This window comes from Tamandua tetradactyla, chromosome 11, assembly GCF_023851605.1.
Source record: "Tamandua tetradactyla isolate mTamTet1 chromosome 11, mTamTet1.pri, whole genome shotgun sequence".
Classification (NCBI taxonomy): domain Eukaryota; kingdom Metazoa; phylum Chordata; class Mammalia; order Pilosa; family Myrmecophagidae; genus Tamandua; species Tamandua tetradactyla.
Genome location: NC_135337.1, coordinates 40991472 through 41005194, shown reverse-complemented (window position 1 = coordinate 41005194; position 13723 = coordinate 40991472). Strand labels below are relative to the sequence as shown.

General features: G+C 37.4%; 1 protein-coding gene across 1 annotated transcript in view; it reads left to right on the top strand.

The window, feature by feature from the left end:
* Window positions 1–6108: 6108 nt before the first annotated feature.
* The window catches only part of PRKACB (protein kinase cAMP-activated catalytic subunit beta), a 145794-nt gene continuing 138179 nt past the window's right edge, over window positions 6109–13723 (top strand). Inside the window, exon 1 of the mRNA XM_077120479.1 lies at window positions 6109–6437. Within this exon, the coding sequence (XP_076976594.1) occupies window positions 6392–6437 (46 nt within the window). The 5' untranslated portion in view covers window positions 6109–6391. The remainder of the gene's footprint in view (window positions 6438–13723) is intronic.

Sequence of the window (13723 nt, the reverse complement as noted above, 5' to 3'; positions counted from 1 at the left end):
GTTTCAATTGTTTTGTCTGTGAGTTTACTTATTCTTTCTTCTGCCAATTCCAATCTGCTGATTGAAATCACCTAAGGATTTTTTTCATTTCAGTCATTTGTTCTTCCACTCCAGTATTTCTCTGGAGAGGTCCCCATATTGCTCCTTCATTGTTTTCCTCATATCATTTAGTTCTTTCTCAGTTTTTTCCTTTATCTCCTTGACCATATTTAGGATCATTATTTCAGAGTCTCTGCCCAGTAATCCATAGTCTGTCCCCCTTTGTTTCTAGATTTTTATTTTGTTCTTTTGACTAGGGCATAGACTCATAGATTCCTGTTTCTTTGTTTATCTTGTAATCCTTTGGTGCACACTGTGCTTTTTTTTTCCCCATGGGGAGGCAGCGGGAATTGAACCTTGATCTCTGGCATAGGAGGCGAGAACTCTGCCTGCTGAGCCACATGGCCCTCCCAACACTATGCATTTTAATGTGTCAACTTGGATTTAGTCACTGGAGTATGGTAGCAACCTCCCTCTCTCTCTCTCTCTCTCTCCCTCCCTCCCTCCCTCCCTCCCTCCCTCCCTCTCTTTCTCTCTCTCTCTCCCTCCCTCCCTCCCTCCCTCCCTCCCTCCCTCCCTCTCTCCCTCTCTCCCTCTCCCTCTGGCATGGGCAGGCTCTGGGAATCAAACCCAAGTCTCTGGCATGGCAGGTAAGAAACCTGCCACTGAGCCACCATTGCACCATCCAAGGTTGCCTCTCTAATTGTATCTCTACTTAATACCTGATCTGGCATTGTGCTAATTTGAAACTGTTATATGCCCCAGAAAAGCCATGCTCTTGTAAACCAATCTTGTGGGTGCATATTTATTGTGGGTGGGATCTTTTGCTTAGATTGTTTCCATGGAGATGCGACTCACCCAACTGTGGGTGGTAACTTTGATTAGATTATTTCCATGGAGATGGTGACCTCATCCATTCAAGGTGGGTCTTAATCAGTTTACTGGAGTCCTTAAAAGAGCCATCACAGAGAGCAGAGAAATGAAACCAAGATACAAACATATGGAATGCAGAAAGCAAGCACATCAATCAGGAGAAGCTATAAAGACCAACAGGAACTATGAGAGCTGTTTGAATCCAGAAGCTGGGAGAGAAGGACAGCAGATGTTTCAGTGTGCCTTCCCATGTGACAGAGAAACCCTGGACATGATCGGCCTTTCTTGAGAAATTATTCTCTTTGTTGATGCCTCAATTTGGACATTTTCTTGGCCTTAGAATTGTAACTTGTAACTTAATAAAACCCCTTTATAAAAGCCACACCAAATTGCATTCTGGCGGCACTAGCAAATCAAAACAGGTACGATCTAGGAATAACTGACATGAAAATGATCTTCTCCCCAACTGTTTAACATCAAATTCCAGTGCTAAATTCTCCATGTAGTCCATGATTTAATAGCAATTTCCTCTATGTTTTTTCAGTGATTTGTTTATATTTATACTATAAAGTATTTATTTATCTTATATGTAATTACTTATATGTACATCTTGCCTTAAAAGAAACCCCTTGAGGGCAGGAAACATATTTTCTTTGTCTTACTATCCCCCCACCCCCAATAATGCTCTGCATATAGTAAGAAGTCATTAAGTTTGTTGCAAATTTGTTGAATGATTGTTTAGACATAAATGCAAAACAAAGAATGTTATTGGGAAAAGGGGAGTTACATTTATTGAGTGCCTATCGCATGTCAAAAGTTATCCTATATGCTTTTCATATATTAATTAATTTAATCCAAATAACTTCACCCCTTGGGAAATCAATACCAAGGGAAACTTGATACTTTATGCAGAAGTCACAGATAATGCCCAAAGCGGAACATGAACCTACAGTTTCCTCACTACAAAGCTCAAGCCCTTTCTACGTCATTACACAGCACTCTGGTTTGCCACCATGAATAATATGAATATAATTTTCATTTACAGGTCATATCCTTCTCTATCCACCTTTGTTAAAGAGAGGCTTCACATCAAAGCTGATATTCCTGAAAGCTCCAGTCCTATATGTTTGCTGATTTCATAAAGAAGCAAATGTGTTTGCAAATTCAATGTTATTTTTTGTTACTTTATCGACAAGTAAAGTAAAAAAAACGTATAGCAGAACACTGAACTAGCAGAAATTTAACCATGGTTTTGAGAAAACACATTGACAAATATTATTTCCATTTTAATTCTATACAAAACAAATTTATAACTTTTCTAAGGATATAATATATTAACAAAAGAAAAAATTGCATGTTTTCTCAGCCCTCCTTTTCTTTTACTTTTTTCTTAAAACTTTCAATTTGTGTAATAGTTTGAAGCTGCTGGGTACCCCAGAAAAGGCCGTATTCTTTTAATCCATTCCTGTAGGTGTAGACCTATTATAGGTTATTTCAATTGAGGAGTGCTCCAGGTTGGGTCTTAATCCTGTGACTGGAGTCCTTTGTAAGAGGACAAAATACATAATAGAATCTAAGAAATGACATTAAGAGATGCTTCCAGTGAAGAGCACGAGAGAAGCTGAGAGAGGGAGTCACAGAGCTAGAAGCTGAAAGTAATAAAACCTGGGGGGAAAAAAGACCAGGAGATATTGTTATGTGCCTTGCCATGTGACAGAGGAGCCCCAGATGCTGGCAGCCTGTCTTCAGAGTCCAGATATCATCCTGTTGATGTTGAGTTGGACATGTTCACAGCCTAAGTACTATAAATTGTAAATTAATAAACCCCCATTGTAAAAAAGCAACTCATTTCTGATAGATTGCATTTCAGCAGCTTTAGCAAACCAAAATAATTTGTATTCCAATTCCTCTGCAAAAGAAATAAATTACAGTTCCAATCTGGTACTAGCTAATTATTGTTCAATTTTGAGTAGGTTAGTTAATCACAGTCAATTGTAGTAATATCCTCTGTAAAGGAATATCAAAACAGATGACTACTGAACCTCAGATAATAAATTCACCGAACAAAGGGAATGAAATTATGCCCAATAAGAAAACTTTGAACTGCACTAGAATAATTTGAACAATTCTTATCATAACATATTTGTAATTTATTAGCTATAAAATTACTTCCTCATTTTGAAAGTAGTATACTGCACTTTGCCTTATATTTAATATGTTATCATTTGGTTTAGGTCACACAGTACTACACAACAATGAAATATTAGAATATGTGGATTATTAGCTACTCAACATAATCCTAATCCTATGACGGTTAAATAAATTCTCACATATTTATTTGTTGCAAAACATGATATAAAGATAAAATGACCTTGTCATATTTTTAAAAAATTATTTTTTTATTTGTCCCAGTGACTGTAAAGATAAGACACATATTGTTTGAGGCTGCTTTATTTTAAAAGGACTTGGAAACCAAGTTGGCAATACTACAAAACAAATAGGAATAACAAATTACTAATTATTTTCCCTCCTTCTCTCTCCTAAGCAAGAAGACCCTAGGAAGAAGAGGGTCAAGGTTCCTAAATCTTTAGTTTTCTCAACTGTGAAATAGTGGTAATACCTAATTTTAATGAAGATTGAAATTGCATTTGTCTAGCACAGTGATGGCATATAATCTAGTGCTTTGCCACTTGTCATTTGAGGGACCTTGGCCAGGTTACTTCTTTGAACTTTTATTTTGCTCATTTATAAAATGAGGCTAACATAATCCTTCCTGCATATGTAGGTTTGTTTTGGGGATCAAATACTTGCATGAAAATGATTTTATAAATCATGGAGTACTAGAAAATGTAATGATAATCATTTCTAAAGCAGCTACCACTGATACAACTTTCCTGGCTACACAGTGCTGCATGTTCTCAGAATAGCAATGACATTGTATAACTCCCTTCTTGACTGTTTTTGCTTTCTTAGGAAAACAATAGCCCATGCCAGCTCCAATCACTCAAGAATGACTGAATAGTTAATGAAACACCTGCCCTTTCTAGAATGTAAAAAAGAAAAAAAAAATTCTCAATAGTCTTTTGATACTACATTACACAATGTAGTATACAGAACTCTTTTCTAATAATGAAAAGAAACTTCTGATTAGTAGTAAATGTGAATATTAATTGAGAACTACTTATCAAGCTATACCTTTAGAGTATAATCTTTCTTGAACCACAAGAACCATAAGAAGACCCTAGGAAGAAGAGGGTTAAGGTTCCTAAATCTTTAGTTTTCTCAACTGTGAAATAGTGGTAACACCTAATTTTAATGAAGATTGAAATCGCATTTGTCTAGCACAGCAAAAATAAGGGTATAAGGACTAAAGAAAAATAGTAAGAAGCAAATGATTTATGTTTTTTTTCTTTATATGTTAAATAATTTATTTCGTTAACTAGTGATAAAGTTAAATTGAGACAGAAAGATCAGTTTGTAAAGTTGAATTTTTTCCTTTACTAAAGTTTTCCAGGAAACAGTTATGATGTGTCTACTCTGTAATAGGTATTACCTCCTTTGCAAATTGATGATTTTTTTTTTTTTTTTTTAAAGGAAAGACAGAGAGAAGGAAGGAAGGAAGGAAGAAAGGGAAACATCTTTAAACATTTTCTTGTTTTATTGTATTCCGTTTCTTTGTTTTTGTTACATGGGCTGGGGCCGGGAATCGAACCGAGGTCCTCCGGCATAGCAGGCAAGCACTTTGCCCGCTAAGCCACCGCGGCCCACCCCAAATTGATGATTTTTAAGAAACTCGTAGCTTTGGTAGATTGCCTTTGTGACAACTAATGAAAGATAATTACAATGTTACTGTTAACTGTAGACCTTAGTTTACATTAATATAGGTATCTTTTTATATCAATAGGATTTCAAATAGAGGGAAAGACTACAATCTCCTGCTGGTTCTAGATCAATAATATGAACAAAAGGTTAGACTTTGGAGCTCAACTGCCTAGATTCAATCCTTGCTTCAACCATAAAATAGGTTAATGGCTGAGTTGAAACTTGGATAAGTTACTTACCTTCTCTGGGCCTCTTGGCTAAGTAAAATGGTAAATCCACCCATCTCATAGGATTATTACAAGGATCAATTACTATTGAGTTACTATTTGTATGGCACTTGTAGTAAACAAGATGGCAATAAGAAAAAGGAGGAAGAATTTACTGACAAACTTGAGTAGTCGCCACTTGTTTTCCATCAGTAATGAAAAGATTGAAAAATTTAGTCCTGAGAAATTCCCTCAGCTTACTTTCAAACCAACAGGCATCCATTAAACACCACTGTGCCTGATGTTTTGAGGGCACGAAATAAATTTCTGGGGTCTCTGACTCCCTAGGAAGTGAAAAGTCTTTCTACTCTAAATATAAAATTAATTCTTACAGGGCAAAGTTCAAAGGAACATGCCTCAAAAACAAAAGATGCTAGAGTACCACATAAATTACCTCACAAGCAAAAGCTGTTTGTAAATGTTAAGTGCTCCAAGATGTATGCACGTTATTAAAAACGCAACTACCAAGTGGAAATATATTTTGAGATCTACACAGAGAGGGACTAACAGATACAATGTCTCCCATCAATAATCATTCTGTAGAAATCCTATTTTTCTTTATTTCCGCCTGGTATCTGACAAAACCCGGTAAAGCCATGACGGGTGAAAACTGCAACGAAAACATCAAGGGCGTGTGATATGCCAAGAACCACTGAGGACAACCTTAAGCAGATATCTGAAGCTGTTAAGGGGCGGGAGGCTCCGAGCCACGATGGGGACTAGGGACGCGGGCGTTCCCACGGCTGGCACCACAGGTTTCGCTTCGTCTTGTACGGCCTCGGCGGCAGCGTTCATCTCTGGCCCCGGGCTGGAGGAGCCGACGGCCTTTGAGTGGGGAGCCGCCGCACGTGCTCGATCCAGGCATCGGGAACACCAGAATGAGGAAAGAAGTCGTATTCTTCAAAGCTAACGGTCCCCACACGGCCTCCATTTTCTCAGGGATGGGCGCTCCAGGGCATCCCTGGGTGGACGTCCTCACAGAGCCGACTTGGGGAGGACCCGACTGCCCCGTTCCGGCCCCACGGGGGCCCACCGCGCCGCCGCCCGCGTCCGGGGCCGCACGTCACTTCCGGCGCACGCGCCCGCCTGCGGAGAGGGGACGGGGCTCCAGCTCGGACTGCGGCGTGCGGCGGCCGAGGGGCGCGCGGGGAAGGCGGGGCGGGAGAAGGGGGAGTGTCGGGCCTCCGCCGTCACCACACACTGGCCGGGGAGTCCGCTGAAGCCCTTTCCTCAGAACCGGCCGCTGTGTTCCTTGGACTCCGGGCGTCAGCTCTTGGAATCGTTGCCGCTTTGAAGGGTGCAGAAGCGCGAGTTGCCATAGCCGGTAGAGCGGCGGGGACGGTCCCAGCCCCTCTTACCCTCCCTGACCCTTTCTTTCCATCGCCCAAGTCATGGGGAACGCGGCAACCGCCAAGAAAGGCAGCGAGGTGGAAAGCGGTGAGTCAAGGGCCGCGTTTCGGTACCCGCTGGGCGGATTGGCACGGTGCACCGAGCGCCCCCCGGGGTCGAAGCCCCAAAGGCCGCAGACAAGGTACAGGCCTAGCCTCGGCCGAGAGTTGCTCCAGGGGGCCCGGGAAACCAGCTGCCTCCCGACTCCCCACCCCAAGCTCTGGGGTCTGGGCTTGAGCGCTCAGGGCCTGTTGGAGGAGCAAGGCAAAGAGCGGTCCCTGCGATTCTCTTTCTCACAAGAGCAAGGGGGACTGTACACATCCTGGAACACTTTCCCCCAATATAATCCGGGTAAAGAAGTCCCTTGTGCCACCCCTACTCTGCCATTCTCCTCCTGACCGCCCTATTTGGGAGCCACAGGTAGTGTAGTGGGCAGTTAGCTCATTTCCTTCCATCACTTGGGTCCAACCCAACCTTGTCACAAGGTAAGAGGTGAATCCCGAGTGGACAACTAAGTCTTAGAGATTCTCCATCTCTTCAGATTAAGAATGGAAACTAAATTAACACAAAACGGCAACATTATTCTGTAAGGAAAAAAAAAACAAGGCAGGCTTGCCTGTTCTTGGGATACTCAAGGATCTACAATGCCTGTAAAAGTTAAAGGTCACTGGAGTTGAAGTGCTTCCAGAACACTGTTGATCCCTGCTGAGGGCTGAGAGTGCAGGTACTCTTCACTTCATACTGAACAGAGTCAAAAATCATGAAAATTGAAATTCTGTATGGCTGACTGTGTGATTACATATATATGTAGGACGGAAGAGTGTGAAAGAAAAATTGGTTTGATTTTGTAAGGTTCATATTAGAATTTATAATTTAGAATGACCAAGTAGCATAGGTAGTTGTTACATATCACCAGGAGTAAATGACATCTTAGCATTTGAGGGAATGCCATTTATTCAAGTTTATAAATAGTATTGTTTAATTTTTCTATGCTTGTAACAAAGAATTAGGCTAATTTTGCAATTTAGCATGAGCAAAATAGCTTCTTGATTTCTGTGACAAAAGTGCAGAATTGATTTAGGAGAATTTAGTCATTTATTTTAACATGAATAATGAGACCTGATTATATGGGTTATATTTCACCAATAGGATTTTGTTATTTTCAACAGTATTTTATATAGAATTTACCTATTTTTCTTTTATTGCACAAATACAGTAACCCACTGTATAGAAAGTATAAAGAAAGTGAAAAGAATTTTTTGTGCCTGATTTGTTGTTTTCTGTGTTAAGACTCTATTAAAGATAGAGCATGCTAATTGTGTTACAAGAGAGTGTACTTGGTAATGAAATATCACTGATATTTTTTTACTAGCAAGTGTCGGCATATACAGGGTTTATGTTTTTCAGAATGATAGTATACTCCTCTGTGACCTGTATCTTTTCTTTATTAAGGAACTAAACCAATTCTCTCTAGATAGGTTAGAGCTCATAGCTATGGGATAGTCTTGGAATATTTACAGAAATCTGAATGGAAACGTTAAATGTTTATCTAAGCGTATTTAATTTATACCTATGAATGAATTATTTCCTAAACTTTAGCTGCTAGCCTAGTTCATAAGTATGTTAGTCAGCTTCTATGTAAGTTTATTTATGGAAACTGAGGGTCATTATAGTTGTTTCACTAAATGTTAGAAAGTGACAAAAGAAAATTGCCAGTGATGTCTCTTAGGGGCAATTGTTTGAAATGTTATGTATTGATGTATGCTTGTAGGTTCGTTTGGAACAATGTTATTGTCCAAGGAAATTGCGTTGTCTTAAAGCTTAATGAAAGGACAACTTTCACCATACATACCAAAGTTTTCTGTGTATGGTGTATGTGTGTGTGTGTTTAATTACTCTTTTGAATATATATGGCTTTCAGAATTTGATTGTAATTCTTTAAAATTCAGCTGTCGCATAGAAGCATAAACTCTTAGAAATAAAGGCAATCTTAAGAGATCATGCTGTGCAGTCTCTCCATTTCAAAACTGTAGAGCTCCATCCACCCTGAAGAGATTGGAGTTTAGATCATGCTATTACCAATACCAGCGTAGAGAACAGAATCTGAAGTACTGACACCATTCTTCATTACTAAATAATCAAATGGTACATTTATTTTTAAGGTGTCTACCAAGTATATTTGTTTCTGTTGGAAACCCTGTAGGTAAAAATACATATAAAATTAACTGGAAGGCAAAAATGTAAGTGCTAACACTGTGGAAAGTGAAGTTAGTACCCTGAAAATTGCTAGGAGGAAAATGTTTGATTTGGAAGGCTGATTAAAAAAATATCAAGTTGATTAAGACTTGATAGAGGTGATTATAGAGCTTCTAAAAAATATTTCAAAAGAATGAAGCTGAATATAGAGGTTATTGAGAAGTATTGGTTAGCCTTGACCATTTGGTGCCTATGTTGTACTGTACTGAAACATATCTTTCTACTCTTAGAATAAAACATTTTCTCAAGTTAGCAAGAACTGAAAGCTGTGGAATTTCCATTCACATCGCCACAGTTTCTGGAGATAACCTTAACTTGGGTACCTTTGGAAACAAGTGAGGGTGCAATTATCTGTAAAGTTTGAATGTCATGCTTTTAAAGAATATTTTATTTATCCCATCTTCTACTTTTTACCCTACCCACTGTTACCACCACAAAAATTACATACTGTGTATTTTAACCTGGGAAGGTTTTTTGATATTATTTTTGGTTGGTTGGTGTATTTGATAAAAAACAAAAATCAGACCTACAGTTTACCTTTGGGGCTTTTTATTACTCAGTCATGGCAAAAGTGTTGAAGTCCATGGGTTGAAAGTGTTGGTAGAGGTTTGTCATAGATTTTCCTGCAAGTTGTAGAGCCACCTTGTAGCCTCATGTTCACATAATGATCTCTTGAGTGCTTTCCAGAGTTTGTCTGTTAAGAACTTGAAGGTGAATAGACATTAATCCAAGAAAGTCATAGACTAGGTTCAGCCAAAACTCAAGTTGCTTAACAACTAACATTTTTAATGTTAGTTAACCTATCTGCCAGGGATGCTGAATGCTTTGCAAGCGTAATCACACTTAATTTTTTGAACCCTATGAGTAGTTCAATTGACAGATTAGAAAACTGAGGCTCAGAGAGTTGCTTAGCCAGGTAAGTCAAGGAGCCACGTTTGAAGCTAGCAGTCTGTTCCAGGGGACCTTTTTCTGAAAAAATGAGACAGACGTGTCGACAAATAAAGGGGGTGGGGGAACGGTTACAAATGCTTTCATAAAAATTCAGTGGGATGCCCATGCCAAAAAATAAAAAAGAAAAAAAGAAAACTCAATCGGAGAACCAAAGAAAGAAAGGTCATTTCCAGTGAGATGATGTGGGGTGAAGGTCAAGGAAGACTTCATAAAAAAGTCTTGAGCTGAGCTTTGAAAATGGAGGATGTTCACTAGAAGGATTACAGAAGAAAGGGCATTTTAAGTAGTAGGAGGACAGAATGAGCAAAGATGCAAAGTAGTGAAACAGCATTGCATATTGAGAAAAGGTAAGTATGTTGTCCGTTATCACTAAACGACAGAGTCTGGGATTGGTGGTAGGGAAGAGAGAGATAGTATAATGAAAGATGAAACTAAAATGAACAGAGGGCCACATAATAGAAAAAGTTATAGGCTACATAAGGAGTTTTAATTTTATCCTATAGACATTGGGAAGTCATCGTTGGCTTTGAAATAATGGAGAGGCATGATACAAGTTGGCTTTTAGAAAAATTACTGTAGTGGCAATTCATGTGAAGACGAATTGCCATGGATAAAATGGTGTGGAGGCAAGATTAATTAGACGACACTTGTAGTAATCTGGGTGAGAGACTTGAAGGGTCTGAACCAAGGTGGTAGAGATAGGGATAGAGAAAAGAGCCTGAAATGTGAGAAATTTGGAAAATACACAGTGAGCAGACTGTATTTTACTGATTTTGTATGGAGAAAAAGAAAAAGGTGGAGTTGAGGATGACTCCCACTGAAAAGTTTCAGTGTCTTGTTGGATGGGTATTGTGATGCCAGTAATGAATACAAAGGGTGGGTGAGGATTTAGGAGATATATTAAACTTGTACTGCTTTTGTCATCGATTAAAAATATCTGGGATGCACGGGTAGTTCAGTGGTTAGAATGCCAGCCTTCCATGCGGGAGATCCGGGTTCGATTCCCAGACCATGCACCCCCCCCAAAAAAAAATATCTAATTGGTTGTTGTTATGTGAATTGTCTTTTTTTATTCTCTCAGCCATGGAAGAACAGCCTTGGTTGTACTCACGACCTTTTCTACATTTCATACATTTACAAGGCCAACTGTTGAGAAAGTATTACAACTTTTGATATTATTTCTATAATAAAAGAATGGTAGCTACTAAAGGCTGGCCTTTTTGGTTTGAAAAGGGTAAAAGTCAAGTACTGATGAAAGCAGTGTGACTTTTTAAAGAAAAATAAATTGAAGTAAAATAAATTATTACTTTTATGAAATATTCAACCTGTAAGCAGTTGAACTTTGTAGAGCCGTATGGAATAGTGGAAAGAACATGTAAAATAGAGTACCAGGCAATACTGTGTTCTACATAAATATCAGTTTTAATCTCCTAAAGATCTTTAAAATAGATACTAAAAAGTTAAAAATGTAATTTAACAAGTAACACCATGTACATAGAAGAAGAAGAATCTGTCTTCTGATACATTCTAATACTCCACTATTGAAAAGTGTTTTAATTTTTCCAGGTTTGAGAGGGATAGGTCAAATGTTGACACTGTAGTCTCTTCCACTTTCATAATCCAGTGATTTCAATATAATTATTAAAAGAAAAAATATAATTAAAAAAGTAGCATGACTGTTAGGAATAAATTATAGAAAGCTCTCACAAAATAGTGTGGCCAGAGATAGCAAATAAGTCCCTACGTGAGCAAATATAAGGTAATATATTTAGGGAAGAATTTTGATGATAGTCTCTGAATTACGACCGCAGCAACAGATTTATGAATCACTGTATTGATCCTTGATCCTTGAATATATTCTTGTGTCCTATCTTTGAATAGTATCTTATATACTTCTACAAGTAAAGAGATCATCTAACTTTTGATGTATATTGGAATTTGGAGAGTATTGGAAATAAAACATACAACATTCTACTTTTATGTAAAACCATTAGCCTTAGCATACTATTTGTAGTTGTAGCGTTTTGTATATAGCAGAACCAGAGAAAGCTTAAATCAGGGGCAGCTGAAAGGAGTAAGAGAATAGAAAGTCTGTTCAGTGAGGATACACTAAAAAAATTAGGACTCTTCAATCTAGAAAAATAAGATTAAAGTATATAAAACCAATTAGTATGGACAGAGAAAATCTGATATTGTTTGTTCACCTAAGCTTGAAACGACTAGAACCTCTGGGTTATTCCTCAACACTTATAAGAGCTAGTTGTAAACAAATAAAATGAAATACAGTAAAACTTGATAAACTGGATTAAGGGATTATATATATTTAATATAAAATTATTTAAGAATTATTGAAATTTTAAAAAATTATTTAAATTTGAAGATGAAAGTACCTGTGTTTATGAATTCAGGTAGTATTTTTAGCAATTTAAAAAGTTCTAGAAATCTTTAATGTGAATTTATTATTTTTATAGGTTTTGCCACTCTTCCCTCCCCCTATACCTTCCAAAAGATAGGTCTTCGTCTTTCTAATATTGAAGTTTATTGCTATAATGCAAATAAATTGTTTCCCCTAATAAGGAGATATAGCTTAAATTGCTTTAAGTCTATTTTTATATTTTAATCTTTTATATAATTCATCCATTTTTTAAAATTTATTTCTATTTCTTGACTAATGGAATTGGTAATAAACAGTTCCCTTCATGTAGCGCATAGCCTAGTGAAATCTTTAGACAAAACCACAGTTAGGAGATTGTTGCAGGTAGCATAGTATAAGATGTTTTCTATTGTAATAATTTGGCTTTTTATTTTTTTGTTATAAGGTAAACCAGATTTACTTATTCTCTGTATCTGTGCTTATAATTTTCTGAATCAAATTTGGGACTTTTTAAAAAATATATTTTTATTGTCACTCTTTAGCAAACAAACATACAGGCATTCTTGACATACATTCTATACATGGTGTACAGTCAGTGGCTCACAATATTATCACATAGTTGTGTATTCATCACCATGATAGATTTTTGAACATTTGCGTCTCTCCAGAAAAGAAATTAAAAAAGAATAAACTCATACATCCCACACCCCTTACTTACTCTTCCCTCTCTTTGACCACTAGTATTTCAGTCTACTCAATTTACTTTAACATTTGTTCCCCATATTATTTTTTTATCCATATTTTTTATTCTTCTGTCCATACCCTAGCTAAAAGGATTGTCAGACACATGGTTTTCACACTCACACAGTTACATTGTAAAAGCCATATCATTATACAATCATTTTCAAAAAACATAGCTACTGGGACACAGCTCCACAGTTTCTGGTACTTCCCTATAGCCACTCTAATATACCATAAACTAAAAAGGAGCTACCTATATAATGCATAAGAATAACCTCCAGGATAACCTCTTGACTCTATATTAAATCTCTCAGTCACTGACACTTTGTATTGTTTCATTTCTCTTCCCCCTTTTGATCGAGAAGATTTTCTCATTCCCTTGATGCTGAGTCCCAGCTCATCAAATTTGGGATTTTTTTAAGGAGAAAAATGTACTAACTGAAATAATATACTAGCATAATTGAAATTAGGTGTATCTTAGAAAATCCAATGTGAATGCCATATTTGGTTTGCTATAACAAGGTACAAGAGGCTTTATGGCATGGTTTAAGGTTGTGTTTCCCTTATTACCTAATGTTCATAGAATGTTAACTTTTCAGTGTCTTCTGAAACTTATTTTCTTCTTGGCAACTGTTGAATCTAAGCCTTAAAGTCCTTGGCAAGTCTGTTTTACACCTGTAATTTGTCCTCAAAAATTAAAGATTCTCAGGTGTTCCTAACACTGTGACCAAAGACTGAAATTCTCTATAGGATGACATAGTCAATAGTGCTTTTTTTTTTCCCCGTGGGAGATTTATAATGTAGCCAATTCACTGACACAGCTCATGCATAGTATATCCTAATTTGAATAAGTAAATAAATAAAAGGCTCAGCATTTTAAAAAAATTTAAAATACTGTCTTGAGATATAATTATTTTAGGGCCCTACTTAGTAAAATGAGTATTCAATGACTATACTGTATTCTTAAGTAGATGACCATGTGGTATCAGCAAGCTGTTTTGGTATGTGAGCC